Source organism: Panicum virgatum, chromosome 7N (assembly GCF_016808335.1).
Source record: "Panicum virgatum strain AP13 chromosome 7N, P.virgatum_v5, whole genome shotgun sequence".
Lineage (NCBI taxonomy): Eukaryota > Viridiplantae > Streptophyta > Magnoliopsida > Poales > Poaceae > Panicum > Panicum virgatum.
Genome location: NC_053151.1, coordinates 21,344,064 through 21,370,661, shown reverse-complemented (window position 1 = coordinate 21,370,661; position 26,598 = coordinate 21,344,064). Strand labels below are relative to the sequence as shown.

Sequence of the window (26,598 nt, the reverse complement as noted above, 5' to 3'; positions counted from 1 at the left end):
ATGTGCTTCTATTTAAGAATCTCGGTTCGGTGTCTAACTTTGCAGAGTACAACATTGAACTTAATACAAGTATATCTGTTGATCAAAGGAGATATAATGCCCCTGGGATGGATCAGGTCGCTGGTATATGGATGGATGGTAATGACCCTCAGCAGCGGTTTTCTCGCAGCACAATAATATATGGCAGTGAGGATCGACCTCACTATATCAGGGCGTACCATGGTTGCTATGACCCATTAGCCAACCCTGTGTTGTGTCCTGGTGGTGAGACTGGATGGGAGGATAAAAAGATTGAATATCAGGATCCACCACCTGCTAAGCCGAAGAGAAAGTATATGAAGCGTAAGAATCAAGGTTTGTTTAGTATAGTCCAATTATCTTTCAAATATAGTAGATAATATTATTGATTATTTATTGCTGTTTTGGAGAGTAAACATATATTATCTCATTCACAGATGATCTTTCTGATGGGGAATCAGGCGCAGTTCAGTTGTAGCCTCCTAAAAAGGGAAAACACCAACATTTAGTGTATTACAATTTTAATGGGGAAGACCATGATATGGATGAGCAAAGTGGGGATGAGGATGATCCCAACGATGAGCTTGATGACATAGGTATGAACACTTTCCATTTATTGTTTTATATTATGTATTATACATGCATTATATATTGAAATAATATTAAGTAATGATATGGACTCACCTTCCAACACTCTCTACATCTAACAGCTGGTGGAGGATCTCGGCGTCACATCACTGCAAGAGAGTACTATTGTTTCAAGCTACAGATTCGTGAAGGTCAATTCAATGTGTTCTTTCATGCTGGTCGGCTCTTCCAGCAATTTGCAGTAGATATGTATGTCAAGGTTGAGCCAATGCGTCTAGATTGGTACGCAAAGCCAGCAAATCAGGCTATAATTCATGCAGATTTATATCAGGTGAGCTTTGATTTAACTATGAGCCATCAAGTCGCAATTGAATGTAATTGCATCAATTAGCATCTAAAATTTTACAATTCTTCTGTGGTCAGGGTCTTCTTGACATGCTCGCCGCTGGAGAGGCTGATGCTTCGAAGGCTGGGCTCAGGGTTGTTTTGAGTAAGGATTTTCCTGGCAGTGATCGTGATGTGCAAAGTAGGTTCATGGATGCAATGACACTGGTTACACGGTATGGGAAGCCAGATTTCTTTGTAACAATGACATGCAATCCGTATTGGGATGAGATAGTTGCAGAATTGGCTGCCAGGACAGACACCCCAAGATCGACCTGATGTTGTTGCGAGAGTGTATCATGCTAAGTTGTTGGACCTTCATGATTTTTTGATTAAAAAGGGTCACTTGGGCACGGTTGCTGCATGGGCGCATGTAACAGAGTTTCAGAAGAGGGGCCTGCCACATGAGCACTTTCTACTGGTTATGGAGTCCGGGAGTAAGCTAAAGAGTCCTGATGATTATGATAGATATATTTCAGCTGAACTGCCTGACAAGAAAAAGTATCCTGAGTTACATAAGCTTGTATGCAAACATATGATGCATGGTCCGTGTGGAGTTCTAAACAAGGACTGTCCATGCATGGTTGATGGTGAATGTCGCTTCCGGTACCCTCGCCAGTTCAGTGAAAGTACGCAGCAAGGAAAGGACTCTTATCCAGTATACAGAAGACGAGAGGATGGGCAGAAAGTGAAGGTGCGTAAGGAATGGCTTGATAACCGATGGGTGGTTCCTTATAATCCAGTCCTGCTGATGAGGTATAATTGCCATATTAATGTAGAGATCTGTTGCAGTATTAAGTCTGTTAAGTATCTATACAAATATATATATAAAGGGCATGATCGTGCATCTTTCTCTCTTGAGCCTAAGGATAATGGGAAGAAAGTAATCAATGAGATAAAACAGTATAGAGATTCTAGGATGATAACTGCTATAGAGGCTGTGTACAAATTATATGCATTTAAGTTGTATTCTATGTCTCCACCTGTACTGCAGATGCAGGTACACCTTGAGGGTATGCATATGGTTGCCTATAAGTCTACTGATAACATGAATAATGTTGTCAAGTCTGAAAAATCATAGAGGTCCATGCTTACAGAGTATTTCAATGTGAATAGATCAAACCCTGCAACTCGCCAATATCTCCATAGAGAGTTTCCTGAGCACTTCACCTAGAACAAGTCAAAGAAGTTATGGAAGCCTAGGAAGGTTAAAAGGATTCAGATTGGCAGGTTGGTCTATGGAAATCCTGCCGAAGGTGAGAGGTACTACCTTCGGATCATGTTGAACCATGTTAGAGGTGCAACCTCGTATGAGAATCTGAGAACATGGCGGGGTGTTATGTATGCGACATTTAGACAGGCATGTGGGGTTATGGGGCTTGTTGAATTAGACAAGTCACTTGATGATTGCCTCACGGAATCGGCTCAGTTCAGGATGCTTGTTCATTGCGAAGGCTTTTCGCCACTATAATGGTTTTTTGTGAGTGTACTAATATACGACGTCTTTGGGATAACCATCTTGACGCTATGTCTGAGGATTTTCGTCGTACATGTGACAACAGCTCGAGAATTGAACAGATGGTGCTTAGAGATATATCATATCATTTGACATCTATGGGCAAGGATATCAGGCACTACGGTTTGCCGGAGGTACACCTGACTGGTGAGTAATCTCGAATGCTTTAGTTATACATGCATACATACATACATACATACATACATACATACATACATACATACATACATACATACATACATACATACATACATACATACATACATACATACATACATACATACATACATACATACATATAATTTGAGTACCACTACCATTTCTAATAATTTCAACTCATGCAAATTTTTGTTATATAGTCATATTTTACAGAGGAAGAGCGATCAAGGGATCATTATAGGGAACTTACTGAGGAGCAGAACCATGGGTTTGATGAGGATCATCTAAAGATTGTTGAGACACTTAATGCAGAACAAATGGCTGGTTATGAGGAAATTCTTGATCATGTTTTGAAGAACAAAGGACAGGTGTTCTTTGTAGATGGTCCAGGCGGCACCGGTAAAACTTATCTCTACAAAACTTTGATTGCTAAGGTGCAGTCTATGGATCTTATTGTTGTTGCTATTGCTACATCTGGTATAGCTGCTTCCATTATGCCTGGTGGGCGCACCACACATTCTCGCTTCAAGATTCCAATAAAACTGAGTGGCAATACTATGTGTAGCTTTACAAAGTAGAGTGGCACAATAGAGCTGCTTAGAAAGGCATCTCTGATAATATGGGATGAGGTTGCAATGACTAAGAGGCAAGCAGTTGAGGCTCTTAATAGGTCACTTAGGGATATAATGAGTTGTGATATGGTGTTTGAAGGGAAGGTTATGTTGTTTGGTGGTGACTTCAGACAGGTTCTTCCTGTGGTGCCGCGTGGAACAAGAGCTCAGATCACTGATGCAACCTTACTGACATCATACATATGGGAAAGTGTTCGGCGGATCAGGTTGACCTAGAACATGCGAGCTCAGGCTGATACATGGTTTGCAGATTACTTATTGAGGATTGGTAATGGGACCGAGGAAGCATTTGAGGGTGACCACGTGTGGCTTCCTGATGACATTTTGATTCACAATCCTCCGGAGGATGATTCCATTGACATCCTTATTGATCAGGTGTTCCCGAATCTTGTTGCTAATTGCACTTCTACCTCTTATATGCGCGAGTGTGCGATACTATCCACCATGAATGAACATGTTGATGCCGTGAATGCACTTATGATTGATAGATTTCCGGGGAAGCAGAAGATTTTCTATAGCTTCGACTCTGTGGATGATGACTCACGTAATAATTATCCTCTTGATTTTTCTCAACTCGATTACCTCTAATGGGCTGCCCCCTCATGAGTTGAAGGTTAAGAAGAATTGTCCTGTTATATTGTTTCGTAATCTTGATCCTCATAATGGCCTTTGCAATGGAGCTCGGCTGGTGGTACGGGGATTCCAGAATAATTCGATTGATGCTGAGATTGTTAATGGGCAGCATGCAGGAAAGAGGGTGTTCATACCAAGGATACCAATGTCTCCTTCCGAAGACCTCACTCTTCCATTCAAGTTTAAGAGGAAGCAATTCCCCATCAGGTTGAGTTTTGCGATGACAATTAACAAGGCGCAGGGGCAGACCATACCTAATGTAGGTATCTACCTCCCCAAGCCTGTCTTTTCACACATACAATTGTATGTGGCTCTGTCAAGAGGTGTATCTCGTGAGAGTACGTGGGTTCTTGCAAAGAGAAACATGAACATCGATCCTGCTGGAAAGAGTACGAAGAATATTGTATACACAGATGTCTTGAAATTGTGAGGTGTGTTTGTGCAGCAACTTTATATAGCCATAGGATGTAGTAATTGCATTTATGCACTCATAGTCATGTGCATGCATGCTCTTCTAAGCATATATGTTGTTCATGCAGGTCACACGTTTGGAGATTATGACCTCCCTGATTATCTGAATGTTTTGATAAATGTTTGGTGTACATGTGTAAACAAACTTTTTTATCTTGATCTGTGACATGTCTATTATGAGATTATTCTTATATATATTCTTGCTAGCATTTTGTTGAGTGTGAAAAAGATTTATATATATATATATTCTGAAGTATTTTTAAGTTTCATTATTCTAAAATAACATTGTGCCTCAGTTTACAATTATTCTGTATTGATATTACTACTTATTTTTTGTACTCTCTAATATAATAGCTACCGCATAATAATATTTTTAAATATAACTATTTCTTAAATATGTGATATTTTTAAATATAATTGTTCACGTGCACATCCACTAGTTGAATAAAAAGACTTGCACTTCTATCCTGATCAGTGGGGCGCCATGTAGCGGAGAAGCCTAGCTTTGCACTGCATCCAAACAGCACTAGTCCCTTGCGCGCGCGTTGTGCGCACATGAACTCCATGTATTTGGTTTAATAATTGAAGTTGATGTATAATACGGTTTAAAGAGTTTAGGTTGGTAGAGAAATGGTGAAGGGGTGGTGGGGGGGGAATTCCTGTTTGAAATGTGGAATGAGATCTATTTTGGTAGAAACGGCCCATTATGGACATGTTGGGCGGTAGTTGTAAATAAATAGTGCAAGGTCATTGTAAGAGTTTTCTTTTATAGCAAATATTGATAGTACAGTTACACATTAGGATGTGTAAGTATTTTTCTTATCGTATGTATTGGAAAATGAAATGCTATCATATATGTTATTAGTGTAAAGAAGCATCAATCAAATATAACATTTACTGCGATCTGAAATAGTAAAATAAGCCATTGATATATACGATTAATACTCCTTGCTTATGAGCATAGTTCTGATCGTAGCATTGCATTGCAAATATTGAAAGAAGAAATTCAGAAAAATAGGTCTACAGATTGTTCCATACATTGGAAATTGGTTAAGGTAGATCAGTCGCATTTGGTTAAGGTAGCAAGATGCTAAATATTGACAATGGAAATTGTGGTCTCTAGTTGGCCTTACAGACATGCAGCATTAGTTTGTTTTCAAAATGCTGCGCAAAATTAAACGAACAATTCTAATATGGAACAAAGAACTGAATAGACATTAGTTAGAGGTTTAGTTTTCCAAACTATTAATTCTTACTAAGGCACTCCAAGTGCTATTGGCGATCCTTGATCATGGCTTGGTACAGCTAGTGACGTTTTTGTACAAAATTTTGCTTTATGCATTCTTCAATAGGTAGTGAAGCTACAAGGCTCGTCTCTTCTTGTTCACACGTTGGCCAGTAGAAATCAACTATCCTTACCTCATTGGTTGAAATGTGAACAAGAAGAAAGCAAAATGTACTTGCTCATGTCCTGTCAAGGTCCTATCTATGTATAAACACAAGAAAAAAATTATTTTCCAGTTTCACAAGCTCCAGGATGGACACATGGCCAAGCAATCTTCTTCCTTTGTCAGATCAACATGTTCATTAAATTTAGTCTATAATCTTGTTTATTACGCAAGAGCTCCAGATCAGTTCAGATACAATGTGGCTGCCCACATTGTATTACAAATTTAATGAAATATAAAGTTAGCACAAAAGATAACAAGATTGACTGGGCACACTATTGATTACAGTTATTGGATATGCCATTTGTTTTACCGAGACTGACTAATTATTGTGCAATTACCAATGCTAATATTTAATTATGATGTTTTGGACGCGAACAAATATAACACCAAAGAATCAAGGTTAACTGACCACACATCATTGGTGATTGGTAGAAACCTGTTGCCCTTGATAGCCGCCGGCAAAAACTCATTTCTAGTATGCGATTGAGCAGAGCTATTTCCCTCTCATTGATGCTGCTCATCGTCTCTACTCTCTACTGAAAGGCAACAAACCAAATCAAGCAGCGATTCACCACTGGCACTAGCATGAAGGATCAAAGCAAAGCAAGAGGACCTTCTTTGAAAAGTTGTGCATCTCAAAGAGAATACTATATTTAAGAAATTAAAAACTCACCGAGCATAGTTTACCGTATACACAATCATAGTTCAGGTTGACTTTGATGGACAACCACATCCTTCCCTTTCGCTCCTACTGTGCACTTGCCGTCGCACACTGTCCAGGCCACCGTAGCGACATCTCGAGTTGGCTTGGACTCTCGAGTTGGCTTGGACTCTAGGAGGAAGAGAAGACTCAATTTCCTATTTGGAAAATCAAATCAGGTATCAACGATATTGAAGAAAAAGTAATTAAAAATTGGAACAAAATTGCTCTTTGTCTCTCCCTTTCTGCTCTCTGTCTCCTCCAGAATAAGTTCAGCTAATGTCTAGCTATTCTATCTACTAAATATAGTAACTATCCAATTAGCTGATCCAACCTAACTAACTCTAACTAAACAGTTCATGAATTAGCTAGGTGAATTTTAAGAGATCCTAGAAAAAGAACGACGCGAAATTGAACACGATGAAGATTGGATAGATTAGCTGATCCAACCTTAATAAAATTTCTAGCTAAATATCTAGCTAAATGACTAGATAAAAGAATAAAAAACCATCCATCCCTCTCCTCCACTCCAAAGAGTAGACCCCACGTGTCAAGACTCAATTGTCCGGAAGCACCGAGCGGGAAAAGGCTCACGCCGGGATCCTCGTCGCCTATAGGTCGCGCTGCCGGGACTGCACCTACTCGGTCGCGCCACCGGAACCGCCGGGGATCACCAGCAGAAGGGAGCCACCATGGAGCAGAACGGCAGCAGCTGGGAGCTGCCTATGCCGTCGTCCTCCAACATCAGCGCCAGCATCATCGTGTCGGACGCGCTCATGGTCGTCACCACCGCGTATATGAACCCCGCTGTCGCGACCCCCGTTTACACTGGAGTTACATGTGGTATAATTCCAGTCCTAGGAGGCTGGTACACACATTTCGGCAGAATGGATCGTTGCCGATTGTACGATAGCGGTTTATGGATTTCAATCCAAAATAAAAAAAAAGAACAAAAAGAAAGTAAACTAGTGCTAAAACTAAAACAACATTGATGAAACAGTCAATATCGCAATTTAGCATCGTGAAGGCCCACGCCACAGGCAAGTCGGGTGCGGACGCGACGACTACGGGTAGACTTCTCCGGCGTAGAACCGTCTCTGTAAACGCAGGCAAGGGTGAGTACAAAAGTACTCAGCAAGACCAACCCCGCCCTACGGAGAGGGATAAAAATTCATGCATAATGGAGTACAAGTGTCAGTACCTCTGGATTAGGGTACCCCCTCTTGCTCTGTCAAGACTCGTGTAGTTATCCGTAACTACGCCCAAAGGAGCTGAGCAGCCGGACTCCTGGGGTCCGACTCCATCTCACCGGACCAACGGCCCCGGACCCGCTCCCAGCTCTGGGACGGGTCCGGTGACACCACATGTCCCAGAGAAGGGAGCACTCAGCCAAAAACAACCGGGGGCCCCGGACCTCCCACGGGGTTCCGGACCCCCATATACTATCTGGACCCCTCAGCAGGGAGGGAACAGACACCCCGCCTGGGGGGGTCCGGAGCCGCCATGTGTCTGCAGGCGCAGGTACGCGCGCACGGCTGCCAAGCTTCCTCGGGAAGACTTGCCCAGCTACCGCATTCAATGCAGGAAACATTAAGTGCGCTCTGCCACGGCAGAGCCCGAGGAGACTCTATCCAGGCTGTACTGTTGGTCGCGCATTACCAAGGTGCACAGTACAGCCGCTGGCACCACTCACGCCACGCGCGTTAGTCTGCCACGCCAAATAGACACGACAACTCGGCGACGGAGTATCATAACGCCTATGCGGTAGACCCAATAGTCTACGCCACAACCTACACTACCTCAACGGGCGCCTCGCCGATGGGACAGGAGAAGACCCCCCTCAGTCAGAGAGTCTACAAGACGATGAAGTGTATCCGGTAAAAGATTCTCCATCAGTGTAGCTCCATTAGTGTCTATTTAGTATAGTATACATCCTTGTTGGACCCACCTGTCGGGGTCCAACACCTGTGTACGCGCCCTCCTTGCTCTATAAAAGGGAGACGCCCGTTAGAGAAAATGTCAGGTCCAGAAGAGGACTGGAAGGCAGAGGATAGACTCATCCATCGACACAAGAGCAATACTACTCTCAAGTGGACGTATGGTATTACGCTCCGGCGGCCCGAACCACTCTAAAATCCTCGAGTGTTCATGTGTTCTTGCTGGAGGGGTAGATCGGTCGAATAGCTTGCACTTTCCCGAGTATCCACCCTCAGGGATTAGGCGGGTGCACTACGCCACCCGGCTGTGGCCCTCCTCTTAGACCCTGCGACAACAAGGAAGTGGCTGGGGTTTATTTTATGAAAAGCAGGTTTTTACCCATGCAAGGTTAATTTTGTAAAGGCATTTTAGCAAAAGAGTAATATAGTCATATTTATAAGTTTTTTTAAAAAGAAGTGAGTTCAACTTTTAATGTTACCGAACACTCCGTCCGCAGTAGCCCACGGCACTCTTGTCGGACATTTCCAAAATCAGACCCAAATCCCATTTTATCAAAACGGTTTTAAAAACTCTAAAACCGGCTGTCTAGTTCAAGCGCTCTTGACCGTGAGCACGGCTATTCGAATAGTTTTACACTCTGCAGAGGTTGTACACTTTACCCATACGACATGTTTCGCTTTGATGCCAGCGTGTAGCTAGCGCGCATATACACAATTCCTTAGATGTGTCGGCAAGCTAATATGACAGAGCCGTTACATCAACCGGGCCCAAAATATGCTACACGACAGACTGCCGGAGTATCGCGGCTCCGTACATCTGATCGGGTTAGCTACCCGGCACCGACGAGCTCCTCGAGCACTCGGGCGGTAGCATTCTCTTGGGCCGACTAACTTAATAAGCTAAGGCCAGTGCCCATTTAGCCGTATGGTTGCACTGTAATACTTGACTAGAATCCTGCCAATTACCGGTCCGTAATCGAGACAAAACGGATAACTACAAGACCGTACCACACAGGCTCGAGTCCAATCTCCAGTGGTCCCACACATGGATCATATTCCGCCCCATCTCTGAGTAATCACCATCATCGTCCTCATGTTCACTATACTTTTTTAAAAATTTAACTCACACCTTTTAAAAATAGGGAAAATTCGATTCATGCCACCACAACTCCGTGAATTTGGGTTTCACGTTGAAAATCATGCCACTCAATGGCATGGATTTCAACATGAAATCCAACTTCAAGAAGTTGTAGTGGCATGGATCCAACTAACCCTTAAAAATAACCATCCCATTTTTCTCATTTGTAAATGATTGCATTTGGTAAATAACATTGAGTAATATTGCATAAATAAATCCTAAGCATGCTAGTATCATTTATCAAGGCATTCATCTAAACAGAGCTAATTATGTTTAGAGATAAATTTTAGGTTGTCAAGAGATAATCAGGATATAAACAATAGCAAGGTATGGCCTTTTAAATGGGTATTTAACTACATCAAGCAGTAAAATAGTTCAAGGTTTCATATACAAATTAAATATATTTTTAAATAAACTTCTACGGATTGTGTTTAAAAACTGGGATAAGCATGATTAAAAGGGAAAAAGTTGGATTTGCCTTCGCTCAACAAACGGGTAGTTCGACTCGTTGTATGCGTTTCGATGACGAAAGTCGGTGACGACACAGGGAATGCCGAGCATGCCGGGGCGACCGTATCTATACGCCTGCGTGGTGCGGCGGAGGAGCGCAGCGAAGGCGGGCCGGCCCAGGAGCTCGGCCTAGTAGGCAACGCCGGCGGCGAGCAGTCGGGCCCTGCAACGGGGCAGCGCTGATGAGATAGGACGTCGGATTTCGGCACGGGAACAGGGACGCGCACGGGAGGTTGGAGATAGCGAGGGGGTAGCGCTCGACAAAAGAAGCAAGTGGAGGGGGAGGAGATGGCGAGCGGATTGCGAGGGACGAAAAAAAGAAGAGTATGTTGGATTGGATTTTTTTTATCACTGCTAATCCAAATTTGCCTAGTCTTTTGGAGATGCATAAACAGTTAATGAATTAGCTGGATGAATTTAAAGAAATCCAAGAGAAACAACTACTCGAAATTGAATACGATGAAGATTGGATAGTGTGATTCACTCAGCTAGGAGAGTTCGTTTGGTCCGCACTATTGCCACGATACGCGAGAGGCCTGGTGGGCCACTACAAAGAAGTGCAGCAGCCTGCCAGCCTATGGTCCTAAAATACAAGTTATTCTAGTAATTTTATAACAAACTAAAAAGGTAAAATAATCATGTTTGCTTCTATTTATTATTTATATTTTGATACTTATACCCATGCACTTTCTAAATAGGGTAAAATAATTTCTTTTTGGATAAATTCTGAATTCTAAAAGAACTTGTTTTCTAGGATGGAGGGAGTATATTTCTTCTTTTATTTTTTCAGTTTTCCAAATTCAAAAAACTTTATAAAAATAACATAAAAGAACTTGTTTTCTAGGATGGAGGGAGTGTTATATAAATTCAAATGTCCAAAGGAGTGATTCAACATTTTACACGATTCACTTAAAGGATATGAAAAATCAATTCACCGTTTCTTTATAAAATAACAAAAATAGTATATTGAAAATGTTTGGCCAAGGCCAACCGGCCAAGAATACACCCGAACTGTTTGTTGATAGACCATCATGTAACCGTTTCTTAAAATGCTTCTTGAGGGAGTACTTTCACGTAATGACGTAATGTGATATAGCTGTGGCATAAGCATGACAAATGGCAAAATTCCTTCTTAATCAGATTATAGAAATACTAGCTCTTGATAAAATCTAATCTAATAAGGAAATGATACAGTAATATGAAACAATCGATAATGGTCCTCGCGTTGCTTGAATTCAAACCGGGCTAACTTATACGAGTTTTTGAAAGCACGCATCGTGAATAAATAAAACAAATTAAATCCAGGACCCACACGTGGCCGGAGACAGATCCAAAGTCAGCTATCCCGATCACATGCCGAAAATCAGAGCAGCAGCGGAAGTTTCTACGTTCTAGGTCTCCTGCTCCCTCTGTTCTAAAAAAAAAATATAATTCTCATGATCCGAAAAGTCAAATAACTTCAAATTTAATTAAATTTGTAAAAAATACTAACATTTATATCTCCAAATAGATTCAGTATAAATATATTATATGATTAATTTAATAATATTTATTATAACATAAATATTAATATTATTTTATATAAATTTAACTAAAATTTAAAAATATCTGACACCTAAAAAACGAGAGTTGCTAATAAATAAAGCACTGTACATTTTAGGAAAAAGAATCCGATTCTAGAACATGCGCTGCGATCGATCGAGACAGTTGTACGTGCTGACAAAAAAAAATGCCTTGCACAGTGGCGACTGGAGTCGTGCCTGCCACAGTAGCTCACGCGGCCGCTTTCTTGTTCCGTGTGGGTGAGTAGTGACGTGTCGATCTACCTGGCACGAAAAAATCAATTGCGTAGGGTTGGTATTTCCGTTGAAGCCTGGCAAGGAAAGATAAAGTAGTTTATTAGTCGTGACAGCGGTGCATTGCCTCTTATCTTTTTTATTTTTAGTTTTGTAAGTACACAATGGAACAGCGCTACTTGAGATTTCCAAGGAGCTCGTGGTAAGCCTAGCTGGCCAACCATGCTTAGCAGAAAACCTTTTTCTTTTCAATTACCAACCTCCGTTCTTTTCCAAATACATTGTTACTTTTGATCACTTTATTTGTTTCAAAATATTTAGTACTTCGTGTTCTCTGAAATATAATTTCCTATTTTGCCCTCACAAGAATACTAAAAGGTAACTTTACAAGGATATTTTGATCTTTTCATGCTTAAAAAGGTGGCTTGCCTTGATATTCGGTATCTTGATCAAAGTTGCCAAAGTATTTGGGAGTAGTATATATGTTTTGGCCGTTAGAGCATGAGAGTCAATCCCATGGGGCAGGCTCAAACTGGCACAGAAAATATCAGCTTAACCAATAATTAAAGATTTAGTAAGTAGCTCTTGGTCCAATATCTCACTTGTACTTCCAGGGCCATGACAAATTATCATTTTGTACAGGAGAAAAATAATATTATTTTTTTACACTTTTGTAAACAAAAATGTAAAGAGAGGTAGAGGTAAACCTAAACTGATTTGGAATGAGTCAGTTAAAAGTGACTTTAAGGTTGAGATATCTCTAAAGAGATAGTTGTGGATAAGAGCGCATGAAAACTAGCTATTAATGTGCATGAATGGTGACCTTTGTTTCTTTTGGGTTTCATCTCTAACGTACCCCCAACTTGTTTGGGAAATAAAGCTATGTTATTGTTGTTGTTATTGTGGACTTTTACAAACAAAGATAATGTTCGCTTACCTAGGAGCTGCAGCTTTTCAGAAAAATATACGAGATGGAAACATGGAATCCACTTCGACAAAAATGCCTAGAAATTCAATTTTCCAGAAATACTAGAGTGTGATATTGCATAACCATGCACAAATACAATGCAACTTTTGGCTTTTCTTCTTGTGAGATATTCTACTGACAAAAATACAAAATTTAGCGCCAAAGCACTATTTTCTAAACCTTTTGTGATTGTCAACTTTTATATTGCTGTCGTGCTAGTAGTTTTGGAGGTTTTCAAGACTTTATGGTGTTGGGAAGTGGTTTCCATTTTTTCACCACAAATTTACCATGCTTTTCTAGGCCTAGCACAAAGCCTATCCCAATGCAAGCCCGCTAAATTTTTTTCCAAAACTTCCTCAAATGAGGCTTCAAGTTAAAACAAGCATGGAGGACCAGAAGATGGTCTCACAAGGAGAAGCTGGTAAAAAGGATTAAAAAGCCAAAGTAACTTGAAAGAATATAGTTCCAAGATGCTCTATGCATTTGGTTAATTTCTCCTCCTTCCACCACATCCTTCATCATCCGCAGCGACTCAATAATGTGAATCGTGCGATTGATCCAATGTCAACATCATCCAAGATAGCGAAGACATGTTGTACCACCAAAATGTTAGATGCAACGCAACCGTCACAAAATAAATCCAACAGCCAAAAAACAAGACGTCAAAGCTGGTCGACGATGACCGGCACCTGTGACGAAATCAATATGACGCATGCATAAGATCGATCAGGGCCCTGGATAAGTTCAGGGGTGGTCCGTTCTGCTTCACCGGCATGAATTAATTTCCAGGTGTGAGGTTGCTGTCTGTTCCTTCCTTCCCGTTCTCAAAATCCAAACCCTTGCAAGATATCTCCATCCATTTCAGCAGCATCGATCGCGAGAGGGGACCATGGCCACAGAAATGCATGCACCCATATCCGTAGTGTCCTGTTCCCCCCTGACTTCTCCACGTCCATACATTCTGGGGACCAGTTCTTCATATCAAGAATCAACAGTGGTGGATGATCCTAGAGTTCCAATTAGGAAAAGCCTTGTTTCTTTTTTTTTCTTTCTCCTCTTTTATTCATGATTGAAAATTGTTAAGGAACATTATGGAGATTCCATAAGAACATAAGATACATAGAGACAGGAAGCGGCCCTTGTGGATCCGCCCCGAGAATCTAGCAAGTGAGACCAACACAAGATAACAACCCAACACGTGATCGCAGTTAGTGTTTCTTAATCACCACATAATCATCCTGGTAATGAGAAGCAAGTCGTCACAGATATGAATTAATTAGTACAATAGTACTAACTAATCACATGAGTACTCCTACGTATACTAGTTTACTACAGCTAGTAAGTTTTTATAGGCAATCATCAATACAGACAAGTACTACCTGCAAAAAAAAACGGACAAGAGGGGCGAAGCCAGAACCTGGAACCACCGGGGTCGGCTCTGTTAAATACCGGGGTCAAACACGTATATGAACAATGCTGAACAATAATTTTCCTTTGATTTGACGGATTTCGTCGGGTCCGACGACCCCGACGGCAAAGCGCAGCTTCGCCCCTGCGGACAAGTACACAAGCAAAAGACGCACGTTGAACTCGCGGCCAAGGACTTGAGCGCGTCAGGCTGGCGGGGCGGGCCCACGGGGGGCGCTCCAGAATTCCCGCACGTTTCCCTCCTGGTCGTCGTTGGGCCCACACCCAGCGCGTCCGCGTCCCGTGTGTGGTTTCGGTGGGCCCCACCTGCAAGGCTCACATGGCGGAGCCTATAAAAGAGCTGGAGGGTCATCACTCCCGCAGCGACCAAGAACTCATTCGAAAAACAGAGCACTAGCAGAGCGGAGCAGAGGAGCAAGAGGGGCAGCCATGGAGATGGGAGACAGCTTCGAGTACTACTGGGAGATGCAGCGCTTATTCGAATCCGACGAGCTCAGGTACGCCCTCGCCGCCGCCATTGCTTCGGGACTTGACGCCGGGGATGCTGTGATTGCTGATCCGAACGCCGCAATGGCAGCGTCTACCTGAATGGCGCGCAGGACGACGCGCTGTCCTGCTACGACTCCAGCTCGCCGGACGGGTCCATGTCCAACTCGTCCTGGGCGCCGGCGCCGGCGGCGACCGCGGCGGACGACGCCAAGGGACCCGGCGCGGACGCGGCCGCGGCCGAGGGCGGCGCGGCGGAGGCGGCGGCCAGGAACATCATCATGGAGCGCAACCGCCGGCGCAAGCTGAACGAGAAGCTCTACGCGCTGCGCAGCGTCGTGCCCAACATCACAAAGGTCGGTACGGTCGCTGCTGCTGGTCTGGTCACGCCATCACGGCCTGCGGGCGGCGGCATTGCCGGCGAGCAGAGCTTGTTCTAACTTCTGACGACGAAGAATTAAATCAATTAATTAATGTTGCGAATCCAGATGGACAAGGCGTCGATCATCAAGGACGCCATCGAGTACATCCAGCAGCTGCAGGCGGAGGAGCGGCGGGCGCTGCGGGAGCTCGAGGCCGCCGGCGGCGCGCAGCGTATGGACGAGTACGGGTACGACGAGGGCGTCCTCCTGCAGGCGGAGCGGGCGAAGAGACTGAGGCGCGCGCGGCCCGTCGCCCCGGCGGGGCCCGTGGAGGTCCTGGAGCTGCGCGTGGCGGAGGTGGGCGAGCGCGTGCTGGTGGTGAGCGTGACGTGCGGCAAGGGCCGCGACGCCATGGCCCGCGTGTGCCGCGCCGTCGAGGAGCTCCGGCTCCGCGTCATCACCGCCAGCATCACCTCCGTCGCCGGCTGCCTCATGCACACCATCTTCGTCGAGGTAATACAACTCCGCTCTACTACTCCTACTGCAGCTGATTGCGCATTCCCTCTGCTCTGTTGTTTCCCCGCCTTGGGGTCCGATTGGGGTGACATGGCCGCGCTGACGTCACGGGCCGTAGCTCTTGTAGGTCTGGCCCCAGGATTAGCAGTACTCGCTTTGCTTTTCCAAAAAAAAAAAGGAAGCAGTTTCCAATTTCCACTTTCAGGCAGTAGAAAGGCGGAATGAAAAGGGTATCCTGTCCTGTTCCATTTGCGGCTCTTCTGTTCTAGTACTGCTAATCCTAATGTAGAAAAACGGTATAAAAAAAAGTGTCGCGTGCGGATGCTACCAATTGCAGTAACTCACGTGCTTCAGATGCGATTTCTTCGACTGGAGCAGAGGGGAGAGGACGCCATCCGCATCGAATCACATGCCCGGGCATGTGTGGAAAACGATAGATACATTGTGTTCGATAGGTTGGAGTTGGAGTGGTGTGAGAAAAAAACACTGTTGGGCTGGAGTTGGAGTTGAATGCCGAACGAAGTGATAGTAGAACGGAGTGATAGTAGGCACCGCATAGGCACATGCTCAGGGCCGGGGGCAACGGAAATCCATTCGCCTCCCCTCCCCACCGATTCAAGCACGGGCTGCACGTGCTCGGATCCAGAAACCATGAGCTCGCTGGTCACTGCTGCTGATTGGCTGTTTTAATTATGTGCATGATTAATTCATTTCAAAAAAATTATGTGCATGACTAGCGCGTGGTTGACTCAGGGATTCGGATGGAACCATACTATATGTTGTTCGTTGCGACGTTTACTACTCCAATTCACATGACGATCTGGATCTGGACAGAGGTTGACTTGTATAAATATCGTCTTGTTAATTTGTTTTTGCAGGTGGATCAAGGGGACGACCGTGCTCGGATGAAGCGCACCATCGAGGCCGCCCTCGCGCAGCTCGACGCCGGGAGCCCCCTGAGTGTGATGAGCTACTAGTTCTTTCATCAACTGACGTCATCAAGAAGATACAATCATATTAATTCCACCGGTTGAGTCAGCCGCCGATGCTTTTTTTTTTCTTAAGGGTGTGTTTTTTTGTGTGGTACCCTACTACCCTTTCATCAGCGCCCTCCATGTACATAGAAGGTGACCGAGCGAGCGAGGCAGCAGCAGGCCAGGAGTTTACACTAGGAGAGATGCATGCAGTGATCGACCTTGGGCTCATCTCAAACAACAAGTGGTTTCATTTTTGCCTAAATCTCAAGAAATAACACTTATCTTGACGGCTACAACAGTAATACCTTATTGTCTCATCTCACAACCCAACTTTTGAATATCATGTTCAAAGTAGTTTCAAATCGACCAGATAGAAAGATAAAGTAACAAGCCAGACTGAATCCACGTCGCTTGAGGCTCGGAAAGTATGTAGACTTTCGCTGCCGTGGTCTTTAGACCGGCTCTGGATCAGTCATTCACACCAGCAACAATTTTTAAACAAACCAACTCGCTGATACAGGAGGGGAATGAAATCATTTTTAGGACTCTGCACCATGTGGTGGATTATTAAACGTGCAGACGACACAGGTTGTAATTACATTGTCTCTTTGTGTTTATGCTGCCTTGCAGCCCAGCAGCCGCTCAGGCCAGGGCGCGTGGCCACTAAGCGGCAAACACAAACACTTGTTCCACGTGCTGTAACTCGCTCTTTCCTGTTGTCCTTTTTTTTTATTTAGTCGTTTTGGTGCCTACAGTATGTTGGAAGCACATCGATCAATGCGGCCAGCGTAACAAGTCAAGAGTGTTCATGTGCATGGTTTTTCTTCTTTTCTTTTTATTTTTTCAAAAAAGAAAAAGAACGAACGAGGATACAAGTTCATTTTGGATTCATGCTATGTCCATTAGTACCAAAATCACACCAAAATGTTCCTTATTGCTTCATTCTTGGATCCAGATATGGTGGCTCTCCCCAGCTTCGAGCAGCAACTGCTTGTAAATACATATGTGGTCCACCCATCCGTTGGATTGGACCTTGAGCAGCGGGTTTAGAGGTGCATCCATAAATGACCACCAAGAGACGTTCTTTCTCCATCTCTTATGTTGCCATTCCACTCTACTTTTTTTTTTTGGGGGGGGGGGGGGGGGGGGGGCGGTTGTTGCGGCTTAATCCGATGATCTGGATAGACGACGGCGTTAGTGACCTCACGCCCTCTTGGCTAGAACTGCTGAGTATCATCTGTCAATTAATCAATTAATCACGTGTCAATTAATCAGTTAAATAAGTCGCGCACATTGCCCTCGCGACGGGGGAGCGGAGCGGACTCCCCCCGCGTTCGGCTGACAGGCCGGACCCACCACGGCTTGGCGAGTGCCCTCTTCCCGCACGTTTTCCTTTGAGGAAATTGGTCTCATAGCACTAAAAGATGACGACTTCCGTAAAATACCATTAAAATCATTTAGCCCCACGAAATACCATTCAAAGATCAATCCGTCAACTGAAAATAGCATTCCGTCGTGCGCAGAGGAAACGCCGTGAATCCGCCGACGATGGTCGTGTCTCTCTCCTTCCCCATCCCGATCCCGCCAGCACTGCTCCACGCCGCCGCGGGGCTCCACAGCCGCCTCCTCCCCTGCTCCACGCGACGTGGGCCTCCGCGTGGCCTCCCTCGCGCTTCGCGGCCGCGCCCAGGGGTGCGCCGCGCTGTGGCCTACGCGCACCACCTTCCTTGGCTACCGCGTCGCCGTCGCCGTTCTTGCGAGGAGGACGGCTCGGCGGCGGCCATCGAGCAGATGAGCGACGGGTACTCGATGGCTGCACATAGCCCGCCGCCGCCGCCGCCGCGGTGTCCGACAGCCCGACCTTGATCTTGCCATGCTCGCAGCCCATGAATACAGCCGCCTGCTCCGGCCGCCGCAGCTCCCTGTACGCGCAGCCGTCCTTGTACGCCCACCCCGGCACGCAGCTGCACGCGATTCCAACTCGTCCATCAGAGACAAATCGAGCGAGCTGGAGCACTCAAAGGATCGAAAATGGAGTCGCGATGCGCCCTTGCTTACCCTCTCATGGACACGCTCCGCCCGGCGGCGCGGGCCAGGCAGCAGCCACGCTCGGGGCGCAGGTGCGGCGGGGCGGAGCTCAGGCGGAGCGCAGGTGTGGCGGAGCAGAGTCGTGGCGGGGCAGAGCTCAGGGGGTGCGGCGTGGCAGAGTGCGGCGCGGTCGCGCACCGGCTCGGCAGCACATGGGCCCATGCGCACCTAGGCAGCCGCGGAGCGTGGCGCGGCAGGGTGGAGTGTGGCTGCAGGGTGCGGCGGACCCCGGCTCTCAGTAGGGGCACGCGGCGGGCGGAGCATCACAGCGGAGCAGCGCGTGGCAGGTTGAGCAGCACAGTACGCAGTGCGCGGAGCCCGGCGGAGTAGCACGCGGCGATAGGCTGCGGCGGCGTAGACGCTCGGAGCAGCACCACGGGGCGACAGGCTGCGGCGGCCGAAGCAGTGCTGGTTGCCGTCGCCCCACGCCCTATCCCTGCTGGCCGCCGCGTCCCCTCGCGGCGCGCCGCCGCGTTCTCCAGGGAGGAGAAGGGAGGAGCTGGAGGCGGCCGCGCTCACGATGAGGCTCTGGAGGCGCTAGCTAAAGGAGGGAGAAGGCTGTTGGGCGTGGAAAGAAGAAAGAAAGACGTCGTGACGACGAGTTAGCGGAAAATATGACGGAATGCTAATTTGAGGTAATATTCGCAGATTTTGGTGGTATTTCACGGGGCCAAATAATTTTAATGATATTTTATAGAAGTTGTCGTCTTTGAGTGCTATAAGACCGATTTTCTTCTTTCCTTTTCCTTCCCCGCTCTGGTCGTCACGCGGACGGGGAGACCGGAGCCGAGCGCGTCCGCGTCGATGGAGACCGCGCCCCAGGCCCACATGACAGCGTCACACGCCGGAGCCTATAAATCGGCCGGAGAGCGACGAGCGAGCTGCTCAGTCCCCGCGGCCGAGCCAGCGAACGGAAGAACAGAGCACGCCGCCGGCGGCGAACCCGCGCAGAGCTCGGCTCAATTATGGATGCGGAGATGGGCGACAGCTACTGGGAGGAGACGCAGCGCTACCTGGAGTACGAGGAGCTCAGGTACGGCATGTGCGACCGCCTCGCCGGCTATCCATGTAATGGCGTCGATGGCTGCTGGCTGGCTGCTGATCGAACCGCCGTGGTCCATGGCGTTGCTTTGCTGCAGCATCTACCTGGAGGCGCAGGAGGACGCCATGTCCTGCTACGACTCCAGCTCGCCGGACGGGTCCAACTCCCATTCCTCCTCGGCAGCTCCGGCGGGTGATGGTAAGGGGGCCGGCAGCGGCGCGGCGGACGGGGCCAACAAGAACATCATCATGGAGCGCGACCGCCGCCGCAAGCTCAACGAGAAGCTCTACGCGCTGCGCAGCGTCGTGCCAAACATCACCAAGGTGAGTTCGTTGCTGTTGCTGATCGCCGCCGCCGGCGACCAGAGCTTGTTCCGAGTTCTCACGACAAAGAATGTTGTCACATCCAGATGGACAAGGCATCGATCATCAAGGACGCGATCGAGTACATCCAGCAGCTGCAGGCGGAGGAGCGGCAGGTGCTGCAGGAGGTGCGCGCGCTCGAGTCCGCCGCCGGCGCGCCGCAGGCGATCGACGACGAGGGCCTCCTCCCGCTCGAGGCGGCGGAGCGGGCGAAGAAGGCGAAGCGCGCGCGGTCGTCGGTGCCGCTGTCCGCCGCCGCCCCCCACGGCGCCGCGCCGCCGCCCCCGCCCCTGGAGGTCCTGGAGCTGCACGTGTCGGAGGTGGGCGAGCGCGTGCTGGTGGTGAGCCTGGCGTGCCGCAAGCGCCGCGACGCCATGGCCCGCGTGTGCCGCGCCATCGAGGAGCTCCGGCTCCGCGTCATCACCGCTAGCATCACCTCCGTCGCCGGATGCCTCATGCACACCGTCTTCGTCGAGGTACCCTTGGATTCGATCGAAATCGAGTCGCTCCTCAGTCTTACTAGTTTTTTTCCCCCTTGTGACCATCGACATAACCTTTGCCGGAGCTCCCACGGGTTGGCCATGGAGTTGACTCGTACCTTGACCATACGACTCAGGCTTTCCAATTCCGCTTTTCTTTGAAAGGATCAATTACGCTTTTCTAGGTGGAAAGCTTTTAATTTGAGTCAAAAATGACCCTGGCCCCTGTTCCGTTTGCGGCGTCCGAGTGAGTTCGAGTTCGAGGTGGACGAATGCAACGTCACCATCTCGATCGCTTGCCAACGGCCGGCGGCAGGATCACGTGCAAATCGGCCGGGAATCCAGGCACATCCGCCACACCACGTGCTTCAGCTGCAGAATTTGGGGTGAGGGTGGGGGTGAGGCCCGGGGCTGCTCCCCTACCCAGCTAGGGTTTAATTTACCGACCGGATCGGCCAAATCGCCGGCGTCCGGTACCGGTATACCGGTCCGGTTTGGTCGGAAATCGGTCGGTACCGGTTGAATTCAAATATGAATTCAAAATACTCAGTTCAATCGGTTCGTACCGGTATACCGGCCGATTTGATCGGTTTACCGGCCGGTTTGAACGGTTTAAATTCAAATTCAAATTCAAAATCGCATGTGTAACCGGTTTGGAACGGTATACCGGTCGGTTTGACCGGTTTACTGCCCAGTTTGACTGCTTTACCAAGTGGGCCTTAATGAACCGTCTCATTTTTTTCCTTTTCTTTTTTGGTTTAACTTTAAATGCCTAAAAAGTATGTTAAACGAACGAATTTTTGAGCAAATTTGACACCATTAGATTCGTCGCACCTTGAAATATTTTTAGAAATTTTTAGAAATTTTTCATTTTTTTGAATTCAAATTTGCTTCTGATGAGATTTTTTCTCTCAGCAGCCTGAAATTCACTTCTGATGAGATTCGAACTCAGGACCTGCTGAGAGTGCGACGCTACCGGGCTGGGCTAGCCACTCGGCCGCCCAACCTTTCGCCTTGCATCTACTACCTAATAAATCACAATTGCAACGATTAGCATGTGGTTTAGCTGGAACTTTTTTTTTTTTGTCGTGGAGTGTGGTACCTAGGCCTTGACTTTTGGTGATGCTTCATGTCAGATCTGTTGACTGAGCTTGAATCTTCCTCTGCATCCAGGTAGATGAAATGGATGGGATCCAGATGAAGCAGATGGTCGAGGCTGCTCTCGCTCAGATCGACGCCACCGGAAGCCCGCCAAGTTACATGAGCTATTAGGCTGAGGGCTAATAATAACTATGTCAGGATATGATAGTTTTCCATCTAGTTTACCAACATAGTCCCTCGCCAGATAAGAAGTTATGTTGTGTGTTTGCTGTGTGCTGCTGCCCTTTTCTCAACATCCCCCTTACGCATGTGGGAGGTACGGTGATGTTCATTTTTCTAAGAGGCAGCCGGTCAAAATTTAGGTAGTAGACTGAGCAAGTTTGGATTTCATGTCATAGGCCTTGACGAGCATAACATAACTTCTTATATGGTAATGAATAACAAGTATATGGTAATGAATAACAAGGGGACTCACCCCTTAAAGAACTTTGGTGTGCAATGAATACTGCGCATGTTCGGAAACCTTATTAGTCCAAAAGTAAGTACTAATACTTTAGACATTGGTCTCTTAGTTTCGCATTTCTTTTTCTTAAACGGTCTTTGCTTTCTTTTATGCCAAGTAATGAAATATCTCTAAGGCTTCTCACTTCTTTCGTGGGCCAAATTGAGAAAAAAGGTCAAACAAAGCCCTCAACTTCATTAGTTCGCCATGACCGATAAGGAAAACAAGCTCCCAATTTCATATGTGAAGACAATAGGATCACTACTACAAAAATGATTTGTAGGAACATTTCGATTTATTTTAGGGGCGGATCAAAATTTGACCCTTTGATACAAATGAAACAGTTACTGTAGCAACTGACCCGCCCTAAAAATATATTTTAGGGGCGGATCACCCCCTCATCTGCCTCTAAAAATATATCATTTTAGGGGTCGATGAGAGAATGACCCGCCCCTAAAAATACCATTTGTAGGGGCGGGTCACTCCTTCACCCGCCCCTACAAAATTTGAACACAGAGACCGAGTAAAATCTGCAGCAGACGCGGATGGCCACTCGTTTTCTTATCTATATCTATCCCCCACCCCTCTCTATCCTTATCTTCTCTCCCACCCCTCTCTCTCTCCCTATGTCTCTCGGGCAGCACTCTCTATCTGTCTCTCCTTCGCTTCTCTCCCGGTAGACGGTGAGCGCTGGCGCGGCAGCTGGCCCTTGGTGAGTGGCGACCACGGCTGGCGGCGGACCATGGCAGCCGGCGGGATCAAGTGCGGCATGGCGGATCTGGGCCTCACCGCCGCCTCCTCGCTAGAGAGCCCGCAGATCTAGGCGGCGGCCGGACCGCCGGCGCTGGGGCCGCGGACACGACGGGGGCCGGGGCCTCCTGCAGCCGGATCCACAGCTTTACCCTTTTTTTTTAATCGATTACTAGGGGCGGGTGATGTGGTGACGCGTCCCTAGAAATCGATTTCTAGAGATGGGTGATGTTGTGACCCGCCCCTAAAAATTGATTTCTAAGGACGGGTGATGGGTGACCCGCACCTGGAAATACATTTTCAAGGGCGGATAACGTATCCGCCCCTGCAAACAGCTATTTTTAGCTGCAGAAAGCAGGGGCGGGTGCGGCGTCCACCTCTAAAAAATGCTATTTCACCTGTCTCTACAAACCTTTTATGCAGTAGTGGATGGGAGATGTCGTGCCCGGCAACCGCCTTCTGCCGCGGCTAAAAAGGATAATGGAGACTTAGAAAATGATGAGTGACAGATTAACGTTTTGAGAGATGATATTTGGTGGGCCGGTGAAGCTAAGGAATTATGCGGACAGTTAGGGAGCCAATCTTAAATATCAGGCCGTGCTTGTAGCACGACACGCCACACTAGGCCGGGTCGGCCCGGGCATGATAAGCATCGTGCTGTGGGCCGTGCTATGCTTGGACCGGACAAAAACTCAAGCCTCGAGCATGGCTGTCGCCTCCGGCCTTTTGGCCATCTATACCTGAGCGTGCAAGGATAAGAACGAATGTTCAATCATCGCTGTTCGTTTCATAGTCCTGATCACCCGTCACGTGGCATCATCAATGTTGGCGTAATGGCGTTGGCAGGTAGTACTACAATGCAGCTGAGATGGTGTTATCCTGAGGGCACCCGCAGTGAAGCGATGCTTGAAAACCACCGGATCCGGACGATGTTGCTTGTTGATCTCTCAGTTTTCTACCGCAATTCCGCAACGTGCATGCAGCACATGCACATCGATGCCCAAATGGACCGGACCGGATTGCCTTTTTCTTTCTCTACAAAACAATAATAGACCACTCCGGCCAACATGCAAAATCTTTACCCCTCCGGCTAAAAAATTGATAGTTTATTAGCTGATGAGCAGACTGGGCATCGATTTAAGTAGATTACCCGACGCTTGCTTTTTGTAACGGAGCATTGCTAGTTGCAGTGGCAAAACTCTTGCCCATCGATGCGCGATGTAAGAGAGAAAGACAAAGCAATGCTTTTCTAATGCACTGCATGTAGGGATGACAATGGTTCGGTTTCGGGTCGGATATCCGCGGGATTCGGGTCTAGCAGGTTCAGGTTCAGGGATGATTTTTTGACCTACGGTTTTCGGGTTCGGGGCTCCTAAATTTATCGGGTTCGATTTCAGATTTGATTTTTCCCCGTGGATACCCAATAGATAATCGTTTGGAGTAAAAATTCATACTTTATAGTATACTTAGCAATAAGTTTTTTTACTTAGACTACAAAATTTATTCTAAATTGGCTTAGGAAATTATTTAATATTTATTGCCCCTTGTTTATACATGTAAATATTTTATATATCTTGTATATATTAATAAGAAGTACTTATTTTTCTTACTATATTGCTATACAAAACGGGAGTTTTGGGTATCCGCGGGTTTCGATTTCGGGGATAGATTTTGACCCGAATCGGTTTTCGGGTCAGGTTCGGGTTTTAAGTTTGGGTTTCGATTTTGGGTGCCCAGTCACTCCACCCGACCCAAATCCGACCTGTTGCCTGACGTCACGCTCGCGCATCTCCGGGCAACTCGGATGGAGTTCCCGCCACTTATGTAGTATACGTGCTGGCGCCGGAATGGTCGGGTCCCACAGGACGTGGACGCCCGGACAGTGAGCTAGTGATAAGATTACCGTTGTGCCCTTCTCAAGAAATATGCAAACTTGTTAGCAATCTGTAATGAATTATAAGTTAAGCCAGTGTTAATATATTCGTTAACATGGTGCAGGGGCATGCACTAAAGACTTTGCCGTGTGTTGTACACGGTAAACGGCACACGACAAACAGGCATCGACAAAGAGATTTTTTGCCTTGTGCCATTTATCAAGCACACGGCAAAGAGTTTGTCGAGTGCTAAAATGCACTCGGCAAAGACTTTTTTAGAAAACTGATTTTAAAAATAGAAAATAAAAAAGATTAAATCCGGGGAGGACCCCACCGGCCAGCCACACACCCGCTTCGCCAAAATCGCAAGTTGCGTCATTTTTAGCGCATTATGCACCCAATAGGATTCGAACCCACAACCTCCCCCTCACTTGTAACCTTCTCTACCACTGCACTACACACTCATGTTTATACTACATTTTTTTTCCTCAGATATTATACTAAACTGAGTGTAAATTGCTTGTTTGAGACCCTAAACGAATTCAAATAAAAAAGTTATCAACTACAAAGTTTCATAACTTTTCGAGATCTACAATTTTCATTTAGAGCGTTTCCCCATCCGAGATTGTTTACGAAATTTGAATTTAACTTTGCCGTGTGCCAGATCTAGGGCACACAGCAAAGACTTGCTTTGCCGTGTGTCATTTAAATCTGTTTGAAATAATTATTTTTACCTTCAAATTTTTACCATTCAATTTGTTCCACTATTTCATGTTCGCATAATTTTATCATAATTTTTACCTTATCAAAGTGACTCAACAATTCATGTTTGATGGTTCTATACGAAAACATTTATTATTTCATGCGTTTCTAGTTCAAATTTAAATTATATATTAATTTTGTAATTGCTCTTGTTACATTAAAATTATCAATCCCTTCCAAAAGATTACCAAAATTTTATATGAAACAATTTATATTGTCCATTGGCAATAGAAAAAATTTCAAAGTCAAACACAAATTCGATCGTCACTCTCACTCCAAATCTAACAACATCTTTCTCAACTCTCTGATTCTTTGCTTATGTTTCTATTTGTAAGCATGGTAAGTGAAAAAATTGCGAAACCCACTCAAATTTTTACCACAGTTGCCAGACCCGGGACAGCGGGACTGCTTATAGGCATAGAATGTTTTAGGGTAAGGGATAGCTCATGGATGTACCTTACCTCTCCTATAACTACCCGAATAGGTGTAGAACTAGCTGCAGTACAAAGGAAACTACCCGATTGTGTTGTAGTGGGATTCCAACTGTACTTGGTTAGAACTTTCCATGTAACACTGCCCCCCCGGATATATAAGGGTGGGCAGGGACCCCTTCAAAACATCATCAACACCTAAGGCAATACAAACAACCACACAGGACGTAGGGTATTAAGCAACTCACGGCCCGAACCTATCTAAATTTTTGTGTTCCTTGCACCATCGTGTTCCAGAGCAGTCGATCCCTACGTACAAACCCTACTGCTAAGGGTATCCCTGAGCAGGTTTGGCGGTAAACACCGACAGCTGGGGCGCCAGGTAGGGGATTCGGCGAGTTTATCGGCAAATTCGATGGCCGGATCAAGCGACGCCAACAGCGTGCCCGAGGGCACAACCCTCGTTTTCGGTTCCTGGGCATGCACGCCTGACGGATCGGGCGGCTTCTCCAGCCACCTTGTGTGGCAGCCCCGCCTA

At 46.4% G+C, this 26,598-nt stretch overlaps 3 protein-coding genes and 1 pseudogene across 4 annotated transcripts; all 4 read left to right on the top strand.

Moving 5' to 3' along the window:
* The first annotated feature begins 531 nt into the window (after positions 1-531).
* LOC120680557 lies at positions 532-3,883 on the top strand (annotated as a pseudogene).
* LOC120681006 lies at positions 2,983-4,360 on the top strand. The gene is made up of 3 exons (XM_039962566.1): positions 2,983-3,142; positions 3,548-3,841; positions 3,978-4,360. Exons 1-3 carry the CDS (start codon positions 2,983-2,985, stop codon positions 4,358-4,360), a joined length of 837 nt encoding a protein of 278 aa, XP_039818500.1.
* Positions 4,361-14,695: 10,335 nt separating this feature from the next.
* On the top strand, positions 14,696-16,978 carry LOC120682701 (transcription factor BHLH6-like). The gene is made up of 4 exons (XM_039964702.1): positions 14,696-14,825; positions 14,906-15,170; positions 15,303-15,689; positions 16,571-16,978. Exons 1-4 carry the CDS (start codon positions 14,758-14,760, stop codon positions 16,667-16,669), a joined length of 819 nt encoding a protein of 272 aa, XP_039820636.1. The 5' UTR covers positions 14,696-14,757; the 3' UTR covers positions 16,670-16,978.
* Positions 16,979-19,614: 2,636 nt separating this feature from the next.
* Positions 19,615-22,227, top strand: LOC120682700 (transcription factor BHLH6-like). 2 transcript variants are annotated; one of them, XM_039964701.1, is made up of 4 exons: positions 19,617-19,790; positions 19,897-20,122; positions 20,209-20,637; positions 21,814-22,227. In XM_039964701.1, exons 1-4 carry the CDS (start codon positions 19,723-19,725, stop codon positions 21,910-21,912), a joined length of 822 nt encoding a protein of 273 aa, XP_039820635.1. In that variant the 5' UTR covers positions 19,617-19,722; the 3' UTR covers positions 21,913-22,227. The 2 variants fall into 2 exon arrangements, with proteins under 2 accessions (XP_039820633.1, XP_039820635.1); XM_039964699.1 differs by lacking the exon at positions 21,814-22,227 and having other exon boundaries at positions 19,615-19,790; positions 20,209-20,811.
* The last annotated feature ends 4,371 nt before the right edge of the window (positions 22,228-26,598 follow it).

What these genes read in the sequence shown, in the direction of transcription:
- LOC120681006 (XM_039962566.1), top strand. Translation starts at nt 2,983, where the DNA reads ATGGCTGGTTATGAGGAAATTCTTGATCATGTTTTGAAGAACAAAGGA. An exon ending in TGTTGCTATTGCTACATCTG is followed by an intron (nt 3,143 to 3,547) that starts GTATAGCTGCTT and finishes CATGGTTTGCAG; the next exon opens with ATTACTTATTGAGGATTGGT. An exon ending in CTCTGTGGATGATGACTCAC is followed by an intron (nt 3,842 to 3,977) that starts GTAATAATTATC and finishes TTTGCAATGGAG; the next exon opens with CTCGGCTGGTGGTACGGGGA.
- LOC120682701 (XM_039964702.1), top strand. Translation starts at nt 14,758, where the DNA reads ATGGAGATGGGAGACAGCTTCGAGTACTACTGGGAGATGCAGCGCTTA. An exon ending in TTCGAATCCGACGAGCTCAG is followed by an intron (nt 14,826 to 14,905) that starts GTACGCCCTCGC and finishes CCGCAATGGCAG; the next exon opens with CGTCTACCTGAATGGCGCGC. An exon ending in TGCACACCATCTTCGTCGAG is followed by an intron (nt 15,690 to 16,570) that starts GTAATACAACTC and finishes TTGTTTTTGCAG; the next exon opens with GTGGATCAAGGGGACGACCG.
- LOC120682700 (XM_039964699.1), top strand. Translation starts at nt 19,723, where the DNA reads ATGGATGCGGAGATGGGCGACAGCTACTGGGAGGAGACGCAGCGCTAC. An exon ending in CTGGAGTACGAGGAGCTCAG is followed by an intron (nt 19,791 to 19,896) that starts GTACGGCATGTG and finishes GCTTTGCTGCAG; the next exon opens with CATCTACCTGGAGGCGCAGG. An exon ending in TCGTGCCAAACATCACCAAG is followed by an intron (nt 20,123 to 20,208) that starts GTGAGTTCGTTG and finishes TGTCACATCCAG; the next exon opens with ATGGACAAGGCATCGATCAT.